General features: G+C 61.8%; 1 protein-coding gene across 3 annotated transcripts in view; it reads left to right on the top strand.

Annotated features, from left to right (window-relative positions):
- The window catches only part of EVC (EvC ciliary complex subunit 1), a 53,449-nt gene extending 35,239 nt beyond the window's left edge, over positions 1-18,210 (top strand). For 2 of the 3 annotated variants that reach the window (XM_070068037.2, XM_089326925.1), the window contains 9 exons: positions 2,422-2,531; positions 6,642-6,852; positions 8,338-8,544; positions 10,770-10,914; positions 12,847-12,958; positions 15,211-15,337; positions 15,807-15,888; positions 16,539-16,650; positions 17,069-18,210. In XM_070068037.2, coding sequence (XP_069924138.2) covers positions 2,422-2,531; positions 6,642-6,852; positions 8,338-8,544; positions 10,770-10,914; positions 12,847-12,958; positions 15,211-15,337; positions 15,807-15,888; positions 16,539-16,650; positions 17,069-17,153 — 1,191 coding nt within the window. In that variant the 3' untranslated portion in view covers positions 17,154-18,210. Of the gene's footprint in view, positions 1-2,421; positions 2,532-6,641; positions 6,853-8,337; positions 8,545-10,769; positions 10,915-12,846; positions 12,959-15,210; positions 15,338-15,806; positions 15,889-16,492; positions 16,651-17,068 lie in introns of all 3 variants that reach the window. The other variant, XM_089326926.1, reaches the window with a different exon arrangement.
- The last annotated feature ends 3,011 nt before the right edge of the window (positions 18,211-21,221 follow it).

Here is a 21,221-nt window from a genome sequence, read left to right as displayed (position 1 = left end):
GAGAAGTTGCTAGAAATGATGGGATCTGTGGGTGGCGCAGGACAGGTGGTCCAAGGACACTCCTCAGACCGCTGCCCACACTGAGGCAGGCTTCTGGCTCTGCCCAGACCACTTGTGGGAAGCAGGTGGGGTGTAGACGTCGGAGGAAGGGGCTGTGAGGCAGAGGCGCAGGCGCCCTCCGGACGGGGAAGAGCCGAGACCGTGGGGCCTAAGCCGCGGAGGAGCACGGCAGGCCTGTGGCTGGCTGGGCGGGCTTGAGCTCCTTTGCGCCTGTTTGGACTTCGCTTTGGAAGCACAGGACGTGAGTCTGGGTTGCTTTAGGCTGCCGAGGCTGGGCAGTCGCCGCAGCCACAGGGAGCGGCCGGAGCACCTGCTGTCTCCGCAGGGAACGCGGCAGGAGGCGCGCCGTTCACCACCAGCACTGAGTCGGCCACCAGGGCTTTCATCCTGGCTCCACCGCCTGCTCGCCTCCACTCCCCCGACCCCAGCCCAGGCAGGTTCCTGTCCGCTCCCCACCAAACCCAGCCTCTGCCGAGCCGGGCGAGTGGGCCTCGTCTTACTGCCAAGTTGGTCCCCTCACTCCTGGCCGCCTGGCCTGGGTCTCCTGCGTCTCCTCCCGCCTCGCTGGCTGTGCCTTCCCGGTCTTCGCTGGCTCCTCCCGGCCTCCCTGACTTCTGGACACCGGTGGCCCCAGGTGCCATCTGCACGCGCTGTCGGGAGGTCTCACCCAGGCATACACCGCCTGCGTTAGCTTTCAGACGCCGCACGACAAATCGGCCCCAGAACAGCAGCTTACAAACCTGTGTGTGAGCTCCCATCGCGGTGGGTCGGGGATCCAGGTACCGCTGAGCAGCCGAGGTTGGCTGGGGCTGGGCCCTCATCTGCAGGTCCGACTTCCAAGTCTGCCTCCGTGGTTCCTGGAGGATTCAATCCCTTAGGCGTCATCCCACTGGGGCCAGTGACTCCCAGACTTCTCTCTGCAGCGGCAAGTCTGTCCCTGCACTTGGCGCTCTGGGCGGGGCCTCTGTTCTGATGGCCAGTGCACGTGTCACTTAGGCTGTCCCAAGCAGGGCCCTGGCTCCCCTCCAACCGACTCCCCACACAGCCCTCCTCCCTGCTTCCATGTGCATGAAGCAAAATCGTATTTACCCTTGACTCCACAACCTGTGTCGGATCCACAGGGCTCCATGGCCCCACCTTCAGCCTAACCCCGAAGGGACCCCCGTCACCTGCACCCTCGGAGCCCTGGGCAGAGCCGCCCTCCCTGTGTAGCTGGACCAGCGGCCTCCTCCTGTCCGTACCTCCCAGCCAGAGTGCTACTTCAGAAGACCATCTGGCCCTCATCTCTAAGATGCACATCTGTAAAACAATTCCTCCAGGAGGTACAGACGTAGCCCTGAAATACAGACAACGAAAGCAAAAGTCAGGACTGAAGGGAGTGAACAAATTCAGATTGCAAGGGACGATTTTAGCTCTCCGTCTCGCAGAAGAGGACAGGCTGGCCAGCCCACGAGTCCAACCTCGAACAGAAGATCTAAGCAGCGCACTAGGGCCGAGTGGTGCTCCTGCGTGTTTGCAGACCCTGTGAATATCGCCACTGAGAAGCCAGAGCACTCTGCAAGCCCTCACAGCTGTGAAGGGCGCTCAGCGCATTTGCCAAACACACAGTCAGAACCCCAAACCCCTGGGTTTCCTGCAAAGCTGCAGCAGCCAGGGATAACCCGAAGACAGGCGTCAGCAGGGAAGCGGGAGCTGCCTAGGACCCCCTGACCCAGGCAGATAGGAGGCTCCGTGGAGAAGTTTGCGAGACATTGATGAAGGCGTAAGACGACTTGAGAAATGCCACGTGACTGGTGGGGAACCTCACTTGGAAACATGTCGATTTTCTTCAAATACAGAAAAGTTCACTTTGTCCCAAATCTAACCTCAAACTCACATGAAAGGAGGAAAATCAAGAGTCATGAAGACGGCTTTGTGTAGGAGAATGAGGCAGGGCTCGTCCCAGCTGCCATGAAATTTAACTGCTGCAAGCACCAGCAATTCAAGCGCTGGCATTGCTGCAGAAGTGAGCAGGCAGATGCCCCGAACAGAACAAAGCCCGGACGAGACGCGTGTGTCTGTGGAAATCTACGAGAGGACAACATGGCACTCAGAAAAGTTAGGAAAAGATCCGTTACCGTTTCACGAATGGAGCTGGGACAGTTGATGACCGTCTGTCCAGAGACAAGCAGGCCGTTTACTCCTCAGAAGGCGCAGTTGAGATGCTCTGAGACCACATGCGAGCAGGGACAGATGTGAATGAAGCCGAGGGAGAATGGGACTTCAAAACAAGAAGCAAAGGGCGGGATCCAGGGAAGCAAGACTGAAGACGCGGGCCCTGGCCGAGCCCACGCCCTCACTGTGTCCCTCCCCCGGGTGTAGGTGTGGATGGAGGAGTGGGCGCTGTCCACGGTGCTGCAGACACAGCTGCGGGAAGCCCATGAGAGCACCGTCCTCGGAGCCTTGGGCAGACTCGGCGGCCTCACCGAGGAGTGAGTACAGCCTCGCAGTGGGGGGGGGGGGGTGGAATCTGGGCGCTGGTCTTGGTGTCCCTCTGTGCTAACCTCGGTATTCTGAGGTGTAATCTGGACACAATGTCCTGCCTGCCTTATACTTCCAGCTGGGGTGGTTGAAGACTGAACAAATTCTAGACATAAACATGGACAAGGGTGACAGTAGAGTACCCTGGGTCAAACCTTGGAGTTAGAATTAATCTAGGCAGCTGGCGCCACGGCTCACTAGGCTAATCCTCCGCCTTGCAACGCCAGCACACCAGGTTCTAGTCCCGGTCGGGGTGCTGGATTCTGTCCCGGTTGCCCCCTTCCAGGCCAGCTCTCTGCTGTGGCCCGGGAGTGCAGTGGAGGATGGCCCAAGCACTTGGGCCCTGCACCCCATGGAAGACCAGGATAAGTACCTGGCTCCTGCCATCGGATCAGCACGGTGCGCCAGCCGTAGCGCACCGGCCGCGGCAGCCATTGGAGGGTGAACCAATGGCAAAAAAAAGGAAGACCTTTCTCTCTCTCTCTCTCTCACTGTCCACTCTGCCTCTCAAAAACAAAAACAAAAACAAACAAAAAAAGAATTACTCTAGGCAGGCACTTCGCACCTCTGTAGCCCCAGTGATCTCATCTGTGATATGGGCTAATGTTGCCTCCTTCTCAGGAACTTTTCTGAACAGGCTTTGTGAGGCATCATCTATCTGTGTTCATTTTGAGAGCAGAATTCTATGATTTTCAGCAAATATGCAGAGGCCTACACCCATTACTGCAATCCAAACTTGGGACCTCTTCACCCCAGAAAGACCTGTGTGTCCATCTGCGGTCACTCCCCACCTACTAATCAATGTTTGTATTCATTGTTGGTACTTTAGCTGTGACTCTTAGTGCTGCATAGCTTTTCTTCTGCTTGCTGGAAAGCATCATTTATTTGATGCCACTCTTGTCTGGTTGCTCAGCCTTTTCCAGACACCTGATTCGTGTAGACATCAGGATCAAGTGAGTGACTGTGGAACTGGGTGATAGAGAGGACACAGGATGAGAGGTTGGAGAAACACATAGAGCCCCACGGGACACTGAGCGAGCTGGGAGCAGTGATGGGGGATTTGTCTGGCCTGAAACAAGGTGTCTTTTCATTGTATCAATATTTAGTCCATTTACGTTTAGTGTACATCTCCATGCTGATGTACTTGTCTTGCTCTGTGTTACATTTTCTTTTGTTGCTTGTCGTCTTTTGGATTTTTTTTTTTTTACTTTTATTCTTTTTGGCCTCTCTTCTGGCTTGTTCATTTGTTTGGTTTTTTTCCTGTGCTTTTAGTGGTTCAGGGATTTCACACTGCATACTTCACTTAGCATGTAACATACAAGGTTCCTATTCTTCTGGGCAGTGAGAACCTCTTAACCTGTTCATTCCTGTCTCACAAGTCTGCTTCTGCCACTGTGAATTTCCGTCCTCTCAGTGTTTCCAACCCCAGGATACACCATTATTGTGGCTTTACGCAGTCCATTCACCCAGATTTCCTCACGGTTCTGCGTCCTGTGGTTCTTCATCCTTCCTCTGTTTCCTCCGAGCTTCCGTCTGGGTCAGCTTTGCCCGGAGGATTCTTCGTTTCAGATCTGCTGGCGACACACCGACTTCGCTGTTGTCTGGAGATGCTGTATCTCCCTTCCATCTTTGCAGAATGTTTTCATTGTGTATTGCCTGAGTCCATTTCTGCTGCTGTAACAGAATGCATGAGACTGGATCAGTTATAAGCAATAGGAACAGCTCTCTCGGGCCTGGGACAGGAAGGGCAGGACCAAGGGGCTGGCAGCTTCGGAGCCTGGTCAGGGCCTTCAAGACGGACCCCGGCTGCTGTGGGAGGCGGGAGGATGTGAGCGGGGCCAGCTCTGTCCAAAGTCCCTTTTCTGATCCATTCATGAGGGTGGAGCTCACGTGAACTGGTCGCTTCCCCAGAGGCCCCGTCTCTCACTACCACTGTGGTGGGGATTAGGTTCCACTGTGAAGTGGGGCAGTAAGCCGCCTGCAGCCCACGGCATGTGCCGAACTCAGTTTGGTTATTTTCATTCAATGCTTTGAACCAGGGCTGGGGAGCACCGGGTCCCTGGGCCCCATCAGGCCCATAGAAGAGTTTGTTCTGACCTTGCTGAGGCGACCGTGGCTGGGACCTGGAGTTCAGTCCGTGTACCGCAGGCTGGCTCTTCTGAAGTTGCTAATTTTTCATGGCCGTGAGTGGTGTCATCAGGGCCCTGACAGCCCTCAGCGGGGAGCAGCCTCCCCCCAGCCCCAGCAGAGATCATCCGCGTTCTCTGAGTTCAGCCACCTCTGGGAACTTCTGCATTTTCTTTTATTCTTTGGTTTGCATCTGCTTTCTTATGACTAAACGTGTGTGGGTTTTCTGTGTGTTTTTCATTTGTGTGTGTGTGTGTTGTGCTGTGTGTGTGTGTGTGCGTGAAATGCTTCTTTTTTAAAAAATATTTACTTGAAAAACAGTTACAGAGAGAGGTAAATACACACACACACGGGGTGGGGGGGAGATCTTCTATCTGCTGGTTCATTCCCCAGATGGCTGCAATGGCCTGAGCTGTGCTGACCAGGAGCCAGGAGCTTCTTCAGGGTCTCCCACGCGGGTGCCTAAGCACCTGGGCCGTCCTCCACTGCTTTCCCAGGCCACAGCAGAGAGCTGGATTGGAAGTGGAGCAGCCGGGACTTGAACCGGTGCCCACACGGGATGCCGGCTGGGGCTTTAACCCGCTGCGCCACAGCGCCGGCCCCAGTGTGACGTGCTGCTGCAGTCTGTGATCTTCTCTCAGCAGATTTTGAGATTTGCATCCATTACCTCTTAAATATTCCTCCTGCTCTTTCCCCCTCTCGGGGCGTGGAGGGAGTCCTTCACGGTGCCCCGCATGTCTCTTTGCCGCTGTTCCGTGTTCTCCTGTGCCGTTGCACTCTGCAGTGTGTCTGCGTGTTTTGTGTTGAGCTGCCTTCCAGTTCCCTCCCCCTGCAGTTGAGTTCTGGCTGCTCGTATCTGTTCCCTTGAGTTCATGGCGCCCCCTGTGCTCTGGGGCTCCCGTTTCATTCCCCTCATAGTCTCCAGTTACCCGCTGAATTCCTCCATCCATTGGACACACAAACACCTGCCACAAAGTGTGGTTATTACAGGCTCTGATAGCCTGCGGCTACTTTTCCATGGCCTGTTCTTTCCCCTTTTGCTTACATTTCATCTGTTTGCACGTCTGGTTATTATTGGATGCTGGGTATTCTGCATAAAAATTGTAGCGAGAATACGTTAAGGTTTTGAATGATAGGAGCTTTCTCCAGAGAGGCTTTCTTTTAATTCTTCTTTGAAAAAGATTTATTTTATTTATTTAAAAGAGTTAGAGAGGTAGAGGCAGAGAGAGAGGTCTTCCATCCACTGGTTCACTCCCCAGATGGCTGCAACGGCCAGAGCTGTGCCGATCTGAATCCAGGAGCCAGGAGCTTCTTCTGAGTCTCCCACATGGGTGCAGGGGCCCAAGCACTTGGGCCATCTTCCACTGCTTTCCCAGGCCATAGAGAGTGCTGGATCGGAAGAGGAGCAGCCAGGACTAGAACTGGCAGCCATAAGGGATGCCGGTGCTTCAGGCCAAGGCTTTAACCCGCTGAGCCACAGGGCCAGCCCCAGAGAGAGGATTTCTTTTACTTCCAGAAGGAATTTCAGATAGTGGCAGCTTAACTGCACCCAGTTGGGAATTCAGCTGATTCAAAATGAGGCTGATTCCTCCTTGCTGGGGTTTCCAGCTGAACGCCTGGCTCCTTTGCCAGGGCTCTGCTTCACTTCATAAAGCCCCGTGCAACAGGCGCCTCAAGTTATAAAGCCAAAGGTGGGGCCTCGCTGGCAGACCCAGGATTTTCATTCGAGTCATGAGATAGCTCTCCGTGGCCCATGCACGTGGATGTGACCGTGGGCCTGCACGGCGCACCGGCAGCCCAGGCGGGCTCTGAGTGTGGAGATGAAGGGGAACAGGTGGCTGAGCGCCATGTCTGAGCACCTGCCCTGGGGAGGCTCTTGGCAGCCCGGTGAAGCCAGGAGCACTGACCCAGCACCCCCGCCGCTTTCCCCAAAGAGCCGCGCGGGGCGTCCTGCAGGGCCACGACCTCCTCCTGTGCTCGGCCCTCCGGAGGCTGGCTCTCCGCGCCGGCGCCGTCGCCACGCTGACGCAGATGCGGCTGTGCGGGAAGAGGAGTCTCCTGCAGGAGCTGCGTGAGCAGCACGCGCTGGAGCAGGCCTCCTCCCAGTGCCTGGACGAGCACCAGTGGCAGCTGCTCAAGGCCCTGGTAAGACCGGCGCATGCGCCCCGCCGCCCCTGGCCGCCTGCAAACCACGCCTTCCCCGTGTCCTCACGCAGGCTCCCCGCTGTGCGTCCATGTCCTGATCTCGTCTTTAATTCTTATGTATTTATGCAGAGAGATGGAGAGATAGAGAGGTCTCCCTGCACTGGGTCACGCCCCATCTGCACGCAGCAGCCAGGACTGGGCCAGGCCAAGCCCAGGAGCCAGCAGTCAACCTGGCTCTCCCACGTGGATGGCAGACCCAAGTCCTTGAGCACATTAGCAGGAAGCTGGACCAGAAGTAGAGCAGCCGGGACTTGAGGAAGCCACTCGGATGTGGGGTGCAGGCTCACCGGCAGGTGCCCTAACCCCTCGTGTCCTGCATTGGTCTCCACCACATGCCTCTTCTCCAGCTCACACAACGATGAGGCTCTGAGGGTCTAGCATTAGCATTTTGGCACAGGAACTCGGGATGTTAGCGTTAGTGGTTAGGGTCAGGGTCAGTGTTAGGGTTAGGGTCAGAGTTAGGGTTGGATTAATGTTTAAGATTTGGGTTAGAGTTAGGGTTTAGGGTTAGAGGTTAGTGTTGGGGTTTAGGGTTAGGGTTAGGGTTAGGGATTAGGGTTATAGATAGTGTTGGGGTTTAGGGTTAGGGCTAGTATCGAGGTTTAGGGTTGGAGTTTAGGGTTAGGGTTTGGTTTTAGGGTTAGGGGTTAGGGTTATAGATAGTGTTGGGGTTTAGGGTTAGGATTAGGGTTTAGGGTTACAGTAGGGGGTTAGGTGTAGGGGCTGGGGTTCATGTTAGGCTATTGGTTAGGGTTAGGAGTTGTAGCTAGGGTGTAGGGTGAGTTAATCCAGCACCCACAGGCGAGAACAATGTAGGCTGACCTGCAGGGTCCCAGGTTCCGGTGTAGGCGACAGGGAGAATTACACGGGAAAATCCGTATGGAATCGGGGAGGCCGCGGCCCTCAGGTCGGGGAGGGACAGGGCCTCTGCCATCTCTCCTGAGGCCTCTGCCCAGTGAAGGGAAGACTGTGCGGGTCTCCGAGCTGAGGGTCATGCCAGACAGGCTGAGTCCAGGCGTAGCCAGGGTGCCCGGAGGCCTGGGAACAGCGGACGGGTTCCGACCCACAAGCACGTCCCAGTCTCCCCAGCTCTGTCCGGGGAACCGGGGGACGTGGGCAGGACACTGCCCTGGCTCTGCGTCACCCTGCTTTCTTCTCTCGGCTTCCCGAGGACAGGCAGTCCCCCAGGCCCCGCGTGCCCTCCGCTGCTTCGAAGCCCTGCTCTGCTGTTGACGGTCAGAAACTTGGTCGACCTCTGAGCTTCTGTGGGCTCATCGGGCCTGGAGCGAGGTCCCCTCCTTGTAGGGGCCCACAACCGGCCCCGGCATACAGTCGGTGGCTAACGAATGCCTGCGCGGAGGGGACCAGCGCGCGCCCCGCCCCTTCTCCACCGCCCTGGGCAGCGGCTGGGCGCTTGCCTTGCAGGAGGCGCGCGTCCTGGAGGAGGCCGGCCGGCTGGAGGCGGAGGCGCAGCAGACGCGGCTGCAGCTGCGGCAGCAGCTCCTGGCCGAGGCCCGGGAGGTGGGGCAGCTGCTGGGGCAGCACGCGGAGCGAGCCATCGCGCAGGCGCTGCTGGGGCACGCGCGCAACGCGGCGTCCAGGAGCCGGGCCAAGGACCGCGACGGCGTCAAGGTACACGCGGCCCCTCCACCCCCGTCCCTGGGCAGCCGCGGGTGGGTGGGAGGGGTCGGGACGGCAGGGCCTGGCCTGGCAGAGTTTACCGTCCTCACCGGTGAGCTGGGCTCGCTTCCCTGCGTGGGCAGGGTGGGCGGGGGTCCCAGGCTCCCGCCTGCTGCTGGCCGTGCTGTGTCCCCTGGTGCTGGGCGTCTCTGCTAGGACACAGAGGCTCCGCAGAGGGACCCTGGCGGCCCAGCGGTGCCACTGAAATCCATCTCCTGGGGGAGGCGGTGACAAACCAGAGCGATGCAGGTGACCCCGGTCAGAGGTCCGCTGGCCTTGCACTGAAATCTGTGTGCTTGTGCCTGCCCCTCGGGGCTCCCCCAGCCCTTGATCCTGCCATTGCACAGATGGGAAGACTGAGGCTTAGCGCTGGGCAAAGGATACGTCCCAAGCCTCCTAGTTCACGAGCAGCCGCTGGGGTCCGGAGCAGGTCTTCTCTGCTGTGACCGTGCGCCGCCTGTGTCTGCCTGGCTGCCTCCCCTCCAGCCAGGAGGAGCGGTGAGACCCTCGCTCCCGGCACACCCCAGGGCGGCCTCCTGTGGCCATGACCCCGGGCCCCACGGGCGGCTTGGGTGTGTCCTTTCCTGTCCAAGGCCACGTGAACAGTTACGTCGTCATTCTGGGCCATGCAGAATCATCAGCTACTGTCGGTGGCCCGCCTGTGGCTGCCTTAGCAGAGCCAGGGCGAATGGTTCCGTGGGCCTTGCTCGACCCAAGGCCCTTGCTCCCCTGCCCAGCCGGCACTGGGCCTGTGTTCCTGTGACCCTCACCTTGCCCTGAACACGCGTGTGCCTCGGGTCATGCGCACGTCAGGGCCGTGTTCTGGTGCCGTCGGGAAGGTCTGCCTCCCTCCCTGAAGTTCTCCAACTCGTACCCCTCAGCAGGTGCTCGCTGTGAGGGCGTGGGGTGTGGCGCGAGGCTGCGCTTCGTCCTCAGCCTCCCGGGGACCCTGAGCAGATGAGAGCCCCCCTCCCCCCAGCCCCGCACCCCAGGGGCAGCACCGCGCTCAGGGCTAGGAGGGGGGTCGCTTAGTGCACCTGCTCACGAAGCTCACGGGGGCTGCTAGGGATGGGACAGGAGCCGGGTCCCCAGGTGGGCGGAGCCAGGGAGCAGAGATGCCGCAGTCCTGAGAAGATGGTGGGTTGGAAACTCAGAAAGCCGGAGCAGTAGGTCTGCTGGGGGAGGAGGAGCTGCCCAGGGGGGAGGCCGTGGGCAAGCGTAGAGGCCTTGGCGGCAGAGGCAGGGGGCGGGGGGGCGGGGCAGGGGCGTGGTCAGCCCTCACTGTGGCCGGGCTGGGGGGTGTGTGGGGGCCAGGTGGCTTCAAGAGGACGAGAAGGCCAGCAGCTCCCTGCAGGGGCCCCCGGGAGCAAGTGCAGGGCCAGAGCCCGGAGTCTCTGGAGGGTGGAGTCGGGTGCAGAGGTTGGGCGGGGAGGAGAGAGCCAGGTGCCCTGGCTGTGCCGCTGCCCCCCTGCGCAGGCTCCGGTGCGTTTCTCACACGGTGCAGACCACACCCATCGGCAGTGACAGAGTCACAAAGCCTGGCAGCGCCCTGGGCGACATGGGCGCCCTGGAGTCGGCGTTCTCGGCCCTTTGCCCCTCGTCTTGTGACGGGAAGGACAGTGACTTTGTCAGAGCTGGGCGGACATGTCCCCAGGGGCGGGGTATGTGGTTAAGGAGTGCCGCACCCCGCCCTGCTGGGGTGGCCCAGATCACCAGAAGTGACAGCCCCGGAGCTGAGAGTGTGGAGGGAGGGGGGCAAGGCTGGCACAGTGGCACTTTCTTTCCAGTCCACCATGGCAGCTCTGAATGCCTTTGCCTCATGCTCTCAAAATAGCCACCGCCTCTCCGGTCATCAGATCTGCATTCCAGACAGGATGAAGGAAGTGGCCAAGTTTTTCACCCACAGCTGCTTGATGTTCAGGAAGGGAAGGGCTCCCTGCAGGTTTCCCCACGGCTACATCCCGATAGCCAGGAGGAGCCGCAACTCCAGCCTCCGGCCCTGCCCGGCCAAGGAAGGGAAGGTGGCTGGGACTGGTTTAAACCAACCATCTCTGGTTGTGACTGGTTTAAACCAGCCCTCCCAGACCTCTCCAGGTGGGAGAGATGAGCCGGGGCAGGCGGGGTGGCATCAGCCACAGGTGGCTCCACGATGCCTTGCCTGCTGTCCCCTCCCACAGAGGACACTGCTGGAGGCGGCCATGGAGAGCGTGTACGTGACCAGTGCCGGGGTCGGCCACCTGGTGCAGGCCTACTACCAGCAGGTGGGGCGCATCCTGCAGGAGCACGGGGCGAGGAGGCTGCAGCAGCTGCGCAGCCTGCAGGGTACGGCTCCCCCACTCCCAGGCTCCCCCACTCCCCGAATCCCCCGCTCCCCGGCTCCCCCAGATCCCCGGCTCCCTGATTCCCCCACTCCCTCGGATCCCTCGCTCCCTGGCTCCCTGACGCCCCCAGATCCCCACTTCCCCGCTCCCCGGCTCCCCCAACACCCCCAGATCCTGGCTCCCTGACACTCCCAGATCCCCACTCCCCGGCGCCCCCAACACCCCCAGATCCTGGCTCCCCTGCTCCCCACTCCCTTGGATACCCCGCTCCCTGGCTCCCCAGCTTCCTGCTCCCTGGCTCCCCCGCTCCCTGACACCCCCAGATCCCCGCTCCCCAGCTCCCCCACTCCCCAGGTCCCCCAATCCCCTGCTCCCCGGCTCCCTGACACCCTTAGCTCCCCGGCTCCCTGGATACCCCAACTCCCTGGCTCCGCAGCACCCCCAGATCCCCCAACATCCCAGATCCCCCGCCTCCCAACACCCCCAGCTCACCTGTTTCCCCCGCTCCCCGGCTCCCCCAGCACTCCCGTGCTTTCAGTTTGCAGGAATGGCACAGAGAGTGCTTAAAATTTTATTTGGAGTTAATTTTTTCATATTTTTGCTTAATGTTTATCCCCTACTTCATCCCCAAGGAGTTTTTAAAAAGATACACACAATCACCATGCACGCACATACATACATGCATGCAGATACATGCATGTGCACAACGCACACGTAAATGCACACATGTGCATGTATGCAGACAACGTGCACGTGTGTGCACATACATGACATACACATATGTGCATCATGCATACATGGACACATACACGTGCATGCACATATACATGTAAATGCATGCATGCACATATAGCACACATACACGCTTGCACAAAACACGTGTCCATGCGTGTGTGCATGCATAAATGCACGTGTCAACACATGCACAATACACACATGCATGTGTACCTGTGCACACACAGACACCTACACACGTGCACACACATACATGCATAAGTGGCTAAGCCAGGACAGGAACGGGGCGGGGTGATGATCCGGGACCGGGCCCACGGTGCCGCCTCAGGGTGGAGTGATCCTGTCTCTGAGTCTGGTGGTCAGGGAGACGGAAATGGACTAGCGCCGCCCAGGTGGCCGTGGGGACGGAAGGCCAGCGATGCCCAGGTGTCTGAGGAGCGAGGACGTCTCCCCTGGGCTGTGGGAGGTGGCACCGGGGGAGTCCATGCTCTCTAGCAGGCCTTGTCCGGCTGGCCCAAGACCTGGACGTGGAAACCATCCTCGGGAGAGAGGGTGGGCGGGGGTCCCGGGGCAGGGGGTCCCGGGCCGGGCTCCCCACATGCATTTCTCGCAGCTGGGAGCAGCAGCCACCTCTGTTTCCCCTTGTCCCGAGAACTCGCAGCCAGAAATCAGCCAGACGGCTGCAGATCTCCATCGTGGTTTCCAGGGAGGGCTTAGCAGGAGCCAAGCACGACTGCGCCCCACTGCAGAACATTCTGGAACCAGGCGTGGGTCGTCTTCCCTCACGGGGCTCATCCCAGGCAACCCAGGGTCCCTGGCTGCTCTCCTTTTAAAACCCAGGAGTCCTGTGAGTCGCCGGGCCGTGGACTCCAGAGAGCTCCGGGGAGCGGGCCGTGCCTTCAGGGGCAGCTCCCGGCAGGGCTCCGAGGGCAGCCCCCGCTGTGCCAGGTGCCCCACGCCGCCCTCTGCTCGGTGAGGTCCTTGAGTGTGGAAGCTGCCCTATTGTGCCCTATTGGTCTCCCCTTCGGCCACTTGGGCCCCAGGGAGGGGCAGGCGGGCCGAGAGCCCGGTCCCAGCGCTAGGGCTGATGCTGCCATCCGTGGGAGCAGGTGCGTCACACTCCCCCCTGCGCCCCCAGCACCCGCCCCGGCCAACCCTCCCAGCATGCACCTGACTGCCGTGTGCCCAACGGGTGCAGGTGAGCGAGTGGAAAATTTCAAGCTGCGGAAGACGGAAGAGGCCGGCGACCCTCCGACAGGAAGCCGGATGGCGGGTGCAGCCCTCGGCGCCTCCCAGGCCGTGCACCACAGGTGAGGCCCCCTGCTGCGCCCTCGGTCGGGGACCCTGCCTGCGCCTGCTGGCTGCCTCCCGCAGCGAGGGGGCCTCCGGCCTTCGTCCTGCTTCCTGCTCTATGCCAGCACCTGGGACAGCGCCTGGCACGCATCCGGGGGCACGTCCAGCTGGACGGTGACTATTTATCCAGGCTGAAGTGGCGTTCCTAGCCCTGACCGGGCTCCTCCACTCTTGTTCAGGCTCTCCCACAGCAGGCCCAGAGGGGGGGAGGATGTGGGTGCAGGCTGGGTACCCAGTAGGCAGCCCAGGAGGAGAGCAGGGACGTGGGACCGAGACAAGCGTTTTCTGTAACCACGGCCATCGCCGTGGCCCCAGCCACACAGGTGTGTTACCTGGCAGCGCTGGCCGTGGCCGTGGCCCCTCCTGGCTCTGGGTCAAGGCGTCAGTGGCAGGGCTGTGCTCGGGAGGGTCTGGGAAGATCCGTGTGTCCACGCGTGTTCAGCTTGCTGCAGAGCCGAGGTCGCCGTTTGCTTGCTGGCTGTCACATGGCCGCCCTCACCACCCAGGGCCTTGCTCGTGTCCCTGCACGTGGCTGCACGTGACCCCGCCCCTCGGGACCTCAGCTGTGTCCACCTCTGCTCATGCTTGGGAATTATTTTTTAAACAATTTATGTATTTATTTGAAAGGCAGAGGGGGAGCCGGTGGGGGGGTGTCTTCCATCCACTGGTTCACTCCACAGATGGCTACAATAGCCAGAGCTGCGGCAGGCCAAAGCCAGGAGCCAGGAGTTTTATCCAGGTCTCCCACATGGGTGCAGGGGCCCAGGCAGGTGGGCCATCTTCTGCTTTCCCAGGCCATAGCAGAGAGCTGGATCGGAAGTGGACCAGCCGGGACTCGAACCGGCACTCATGTGGGATCCTTCGTCACAAGTGGTGACTTAACCCTCCGTGCCACAACACCGGCCCCCTTGGGACTTCTTTTGGTGCCAGCTGCTGCCCCTGGGACCACAACCCAGGAGGTTCACCTGCCATGAGGGCTCTCATAACGCAGCCAGCCTGGGCTGATGGCTGCCGCTGCCGGCTGCCGAGGCCTGGGGCCACGGAACAGCCCCGGGGGCAGGGTTCAGGTCTCTGTGGGTGGAGAGACGCTCAGGGAAGCGGGTGTGGATCCGGCGTCCCCGAGCCTCACTGAGAGGTGTGCAGGGCACACTTGTAGTTACGCCTGCAGGAAGGTGGAAGGCGGCAGTGCTGCGCTGTGGGGGTCCGCTCCCCAGCCCTTCTGGCCAGCCCTGAGCAGGCCCAGCTGGCTGGGAGGCCCCCAAAAAACCGGCAGCGGCTACTCAGACACCAGGCACACGCAGAAAGCTTGCCCTGACGCACAGGCGCGGGAGCGTGGGTGCACCGGCAGTGTGGCCCCTGCAGGCCACCTGCTGTTTGGTTGGCCTTGAACGGGGCGCTGGGGCCACTTCTGCGGTCCGTCCGGGAGCTCTCAGCCAGTTAGCAATGCACTGACGCAGGGCTGCGCTGGGGGACAGCAGTCCTGGAGTCCGGCCAGTGCCAGGGCTGACTCCCGGCTTAGGAAGCAAGAACAGCAGTGCCCCTGGGCCCCGCTGAGTCGGACGAGGCCGCCGCAACACCAGAAACCCTCCGCGTGGGCACTAGCAGCGGGCAGCAGGGGCCCTGCTCCTGGGCTGTGAGGACCGGGCTCGCCCTGGCTTTCGCGCCTCAGACTGGGGGGTGCAGAGGCATCACGTGGCTTTCCTGCTGGATGCAGATCTGCACCCCAGCCTCGACACTCCGGCTCTGCACGTCCGAGGGGAGCAGGGGCCGTGTTTGCCCCACCCCCACCCAAGGGATGCTGGTGGCCGTGATCCAAGGGCTTCTCCAGGCCCAGGGGCTGGCAAAGAGGGACCTCAGCAGCTGCCTGCTCCGAGCTGGATGGCGTGGCGCCGTGGGCCCCTGACTGGCTCGGGCCACGGGCCCTCTGCTCACCACCTTCTCTGCCTGCTGCAGTCTCTGGACTTGGCTCCTTGAGCATGGCAGGGAGGGGTGCTGTACCATCCTGCAGAGCGCGGCCCTGGGCTGTGCCGCGTGAGTTAGTTTCTCTTCCCCAAAGTAGGGCTCCACGGCACCAGGGACTGAGCCTCTCACACCTCTGTCTCACAACCCAGCGCGGAGCCCGGCAGGTGGGACACGCTCTCCCGCCTGAACCAGTGGGTGGCTGGGTGCACGGACGGGCGGATCCGTGACGGACGGCCCCTCCCCCCAGGATGCTGTCACAGCAAACGCGGTTCCTGGCCCAGTTCTCCGCACACCAGCAGACCCGCCTGGACGCCTGGAAGCAGAAGGCCAGGGCCAGGGACCACCTAGAAGCCCAGCTGGAGACCGAGCTGCAGGTACGGGCACGGACACGGCGCTGGGCGGAGCCGAATCGGCTCCCGTGCCTCCCTCTGGGGCCGCCCCACTGCGTCCCTGGCTGAGGCCGCCTCGGGCTCCCCACGTGAGCGTGAGCTCCTGGGGGGACGGGCAGGGCCTGCGGTGACCCCTGCGTGGCTGTGACAGGGACCTGTGCTGGGGTCAGGGCTGATGCCCGTGCCCTCCACGCAGCTGGCAGGGGGCGCAGCTGGGCACAAGCGGGTGGGGTCGGCCCTACTGCTGGCCCTGAGCCCCTCATCCCTCGCTGCACCATCTGTAAGGTGTGGGCGGTGGAGTGGGGACGGACAGGCGTCTGGCAGGAGCTGCCCGGGGCGGGTCTGCCTCCCCACTGGCCGCAGACCGGCGCCCATCAGCCGCCCCCCTGAGTGAGAGCGGGGCGGGGGAGGGCACAGCAGGAGGCCCCGCTGACACCCTCTTGTCTGCACCCAGGAAGCCGAGCAGGACTTCCTGTCGGAGCTGGCCGCCCTGGCCCGCGTGCCGCTCCCTGACAGCACCAAGCGCGAGCTGCCAGGTGAGTGGGGGGGCATCGCTGAGACGCTGGCCGCCCCCGAATCCCCGGGGACCTGCTGTGTGGCCCGCGGCGACATGCTCCCCTCTCTGGACTTCCGTGTCCTGTCTGTGAGCCTTACCCACCCCATCCCTGGGGACCCGCTGTGTGGCCTGCGGCGACATGCTCCCCTCTCTGGACTTCCGTGTCCTGTCTGTGAGCCTTACCCACCCCATCCCTGGGGACCCGCTGTGTGGCCCGTGGCGACATGCTCCCCTCTCTGGACTTCCGTGTCCTGTCTGTGAGCCTCGCCCACCCCTCCACCCCCAGACCATTCCAGCTCCTGGGTAGGCCGCTGACCAGCTCCAACTCCGTTGTCCCATCTGTGACGTGGGACAAGAAGCCCTCCTCCTCGGCCGGGGACGTCACTGCCCTGTCCCTTACTGCCGCCTGTGGGTAGAGGAGGAGGGTGGGGGGCCTCACACCCACAGCTGGAAGCCATGTGGGCCTGGGGAAGCACTTTGTCCCCCTGGGCCTCGCCTTCCCCCTCTGTTCAATGGGTACAATAGTTCCAAGTATGGCACTGGCCTGCAGAAGGTGCTCACGAAATGTCGGGCTGGGTGGGCAGTTGACGGCAGCCGGGGAGCCATGCCGGGCTCACGTGTCGTCTACAGAGAAGCCCCTCAGGACCAAAAGGAAGAAGGCCCTGCCCCGGGAGAGAGGGCCCCCAGGTGTGCCCCCGGACGAGGAGCCTGCCTCGGGGGAGCAGCCGCCCGCTGCGCACAGGTACAGCCCCCCGGCTCATTCCCATGATGCTTTGCTGAGGACCCAGATCCCAGGCAGGGAAACCGCCATCCCCCAGAGGCCTGAGTGCCAAGGTCCAGACAGCACAGGGGCGGTGGTGGCGGTGATGACCGGAAGTGCTGGCGTCGCCGTGACTGTGGCGGCTGGACACCTGGGGGCCAGGGCCCCCTGCGCCGGCTCCGCGCTCTGCAGGGCCAGGTGCCAGCGCATCACAGGGGTGTGCGGTGACGTGGGTCCGCCGGGTGCCTCCCCGTGGGAGCTGGGGCTATGCTTGCCTCTTAACAACGCGTCGGGGTCCCCGGCCGCTGCCTGCTCCCTCCGCCCGGCGGACGAGGCACAGCCTGGGGACACGCGTGTGGGCCCACAGCCCTAACGCACTGCGTCTCCTCCGTGTTCTAAGCGGCAAAAGGCTGGGTCAGCAGGAGGGCGACGCTGACGACGGTGAGAGCGACAAGAAGATGCTGAAGAGGAGAAGCCGCTTGTAGCCTGGACCCCCCCCCCCCGGCGGGGGACCGAGCCTGCAGCCCCCGCCCAGCCCGCACGCGGAAGGGGGAGTTGCCAGGGCAGACTGATCTCCACACGGCCCCGCAAGCTGCACAGCCGAGGGGGGCTGCGTCCCGGCGCCCTGTGTCCAGGACCGGAAGTGTGCGGAGGCTCTGCCTGCGCTTTCCTGGAAGTCACTGACTGCGCTTGGTGTCCAGCCCTGGCCTGGGTCCTCTGCGTCTCCTCCTCCCTTGAGACCCTTCCCAGCCTTGGGGACCCCTGCTCCGCAGGGTTTCCGGCACCAAGCTTGCTGCTGGTCCTTGTCTCTGTCACCACCATCTCCCTGCTGCCTCCGTCGCCTGCACGCTGGCCACGGCCGCCGGTGTTCCCATCCGGACCCTCCCCGGCTCTGGTCCCTTCCCATCCCTGGCTCTTGCCAGATCACCCCGTGGGGATCTGAGTCGGGGGGCTCAAGGACCCCAACGCAGACTCTGGAGTCCCTGGTCCCTGGCTGCCCTGGGGACCCACAGTCACAGCTGCTCGGTGGCACTCGCCCAGCCTTCCAGCCTCACCTGGGGCGGGGGCGGGGCCTTCCTGGGCACCCCGGGCCCCTGGGGTGGACATGACCGGAGACTTCCAGACCAGCCCCATGCAAGCCACTGCCAGGAGGGGGCCTTTTCCATCTGCAGACAAAGCTGCCGTTGTCCCCAGCGCCCGGGGCATCCGGGGTAAGATCATTCTTCAAGGTGCGGAAGCTGCAGGGCCAAGATGAGGTTGCCTACGTCAAGCCCAACCCAAGACGGAGCCACCGGGGTGGGGGGGCACGGGAGCCGGTGCCGAGGCCGCCGGGCGCGGTGTGCGCGTGATGACGTCTGCAGGAAGCTGCCACTCAGTCGCGCCTGTGGGCACAGCTCCCACAGCCAGCGGTGCCAGCAGCGAGCAGCCAGCCTCCAGGACCCGCGAACTTGCCCCGCAGTGTCTCCTGGGCCCCGCCCTGCCCGCACCCGTGTCCTGGGTCGGCGCCCTGCTCTTCCCTGAATAAACCTGCTTGTTTTCAGAGCTGCGGTCTCGGCTGCTATCGGTGCCTGCAGCGGGTGCTCCGGCATCCCTGGGAAAATGCATTGAAATTGAGTTTGGTGCAAAAAAGCTTGGACAGCCACACATTGTGTTTTATAATATGCATATCCATGACCTTCATTAAGACCCTTTTGTATGGATGGACATCTTTTTTTTTTTTTTAATTTATTTTTACAGTGCCAGTGCCGTGGTGTACGTAGTGAGTGGGTAAAGCCACTGCCTGCAGTGCTGGCATCCTATAGGGGCGCCGGTTCAAGTCCCAGCTGCTCCACTTCCAATCCAGCTCTCTGCCATGGCCTGGGAAAGCAGTGGAAGATGGCCCAAGTCCTTGGGCCCCTGCACCCACGTGGGAGACCTGGAAGAAGCTCCCGGCTCCTGGCTTCACGTCAGCCCTGGTCCACCACTGTGGCCATCTGGGGAGTGAACCAGCAGATGGATGGAAGACCTCTCTCTGCCTCTGCCTCTCTCTAACTCTGCCTTTCAAATAAATAAATCTTTTTTTAAAAAAAATATTTATGGCCGGCGCCGCGGCTCACTAGGCTAATCCTCCGCCTTGCGGCGCCGGCACACTGGGTTCTAGTCCCGGTCGGGGCGCCGGATTCTGTCCCGGTTGCCCCTCTTCCAGGCCAGCCCTCTGCTGTGGCCAGGGAGTGCAGTGGAGGATGGCCCAGGTGCTTGGGCCCTGCACCCCATGGGAGACCAGGAAAAGCACCTGGCTCCTGGCTCCTGCTATCAGATCAGCACGGTGCGCCGGCCGCAGCACGCCGGCCGCGGCGGCCATTGGAGGGTGAACCAACGGCAAAAGGAAGACCTTTCTCTCTGTCTCTCTCTCTCACTGTCCACTCTGCCTGTCAATAAATAAATAAATAAATAAAAATATTTACTTATTTAAAAGGCCGAGTGTCAGAGAGAGAGGGAGAAGGCTCCTCCATCCATCTGCTGGTTCACTTCCCAGATGGCTGCCACATTCAAGGCTGAGCCAGGCCGTAGCCAGGAGCCCAGAGCTCCATCGGGGTCTCCCGTGGGTGCAGGGGCTCGGTACTGGGGCCGTTCTCCACTGCTTCCCCAGGCGCATCAGTAGGGAGCTGGATGGGAAGTGGCACAGCAGGACTTGAACCAGTGCTGTGACGGGTTACCCTGAGGCTGGCTCCCTGGAGACCACCAGGTCCAACCCAAAAGCAGCTGGTCTAAGAAATCTCCCTACGGCCCACCCCGGCTCCCGCATCCCGCAGGTGGCACCAGGCCGCCACGTGGGCACCCTTTGCTTCCTACCCGGAGCCCCCTCTGCCCCAGGAAAGGAGGGGTCCCCCAGGGCCACACCCCAAGGGCATTCGCTCCCAGGCCTGCTCCAGCTGCTGTGGGTGGGGGGCGGGGCATGGGACTGGGTAAAGATGCCGGCCTCTGTGTGTCCCTTGCAACTGGGTGCTCACAGCTCTGAGCCTGAGCACCCCAGTGGCTTCCACCAGGGCACTGGCTCCCTGGTTACAGGAAGACAGACGGGCTGCTCGGCCGTGTCCCTGGGCACAGGCGCCAACAACCGAGGGACGTAGGGCCTGACAGGCTGAGCCGTGTGGGCTGGAAAGAAGGAGAGGTGGCACAAGGCCCCAGGCCATGTCAGACACCCTGGCCCACACTGGGGCCTGTCCCAGTTCTTGCCATGGGCTGAGGGCTGCTCGGGGCTGGGGGCGGAGGTGGAGGTGGCATGGCAGGGGTCACAAGCCATGTTACAACCCCAGCTCTCGGGCCTCTCCATTGCCCTCCCAGCTCCCCTTGCAGGATGCACCCACCCCCGTAAGTGTCTTGCCCATGTCCAGTGCCATCTTCCTGTCCTTGGCTCTGGCGCTGGGCAGCTGAGGCTCGGCCGCCCTCCCATCTCCTGGGACTCCAGGCCCAGGCACTGCCAGACAACAGCCCCTGCCTGTCCCTCTCGGGCTCTGGAACTACTCAGCCAACTCCCTCCTTGTTTAGGGAGCAGGTGCAGGGCGGGTCACAGAGGGGATGCAGGAGGCCAAGGTCCGGCCCAAAGGCCACAGGACGCCCATGCTGCTGCACCCCCCGGGCTGCACTGTGGGAGCACCGCTCTGAGCAGGGAGGAGGTGCTGCGAGGAGCTCGCCTGTGCGCCAAGAGCTCAGGGCTTCCAAACGCAACGCCCGGGAGAGGAAAGGCGGGGGTTAGCGGGCCTCCTGCTCCAGCACGGGTGCTCCTGTGCACCGCGAGCTGGCGTCCCACGTGGGCTCTGAGCACCACCCGACAGCCCAGAGCCAGGCTCGAGGGACGATGCCCAGACTGGGTGGGTCTCTGAGAACACGCCCGTGCTGTGATGTCCCTCCTCCAGGGAGCAGGGGCAGCGGGAGCGGGGCCATGGCCCTGCAGCCAGGTAGGCGTCTGCAGCTCTCCCAGCACCGAGCTGAGCGGAAGCACGAAGCTGCTGGGGCCTTCGGTGTGGGGACCCACTCTTCGTGCCCTCTCACTCCGTAAATGGACTCGGCCTGAGAGCAAGTGCCATTGCGCACTCATGGCCCTTGACAGCAGCGTGAGGGCCACGTGCACCTGCCCGGGCAGCAGGTCGGCAGAACCACCTCACCTTCGAGAGGCCACAAGACACGTCAGGCAGTGCGGGCAGCTCTGGGACATAGCCTGGGCTTCCCAGCCACGGCCCTGCTCTGTTCTGCCCTCTGACTTCTAAGAGGTAAGCATACGCTGTGGGTGCAGATGGACAGACCACCATCACCATCATCACCACCACCACCAGCACCAACACCATCATCATCACCATCACATCACCATCACCACCATCACCACCACATCACCACCACCACATCACCACCATCACATCACCACATCACCATCACCACCATCATCACCACCACCACCATCACCACCACATCACCATCACCATCACCACCACCACCACCACCAATGCTACCACCATCACCACCACCACCACATCACTATCACCACCATCACCATCATCGTCACCTCCACCATCACC

The sequence above is a fragment of the Oryctolagus cuniculus genome, chromosome 2, assembly GCF_051225735.1.
Source record: "Oryctolagus cuniculus isolate XC-2025 breed Fujian yellow rabbit chromosome 2, ASM5122573v1, whole genome shotgun sequence".
Lineage (NCBI taxonomy): Eukaryota > Metazoa > Chordata > Mammalia > Lagomorpha > Leporidae > Oryctolagus > Oryctolagus cuniculus.
Note: the sequence above shows the minus strand (reverse complement) of the source record. Positions and strands in the feature narration are given on the sequence as shown.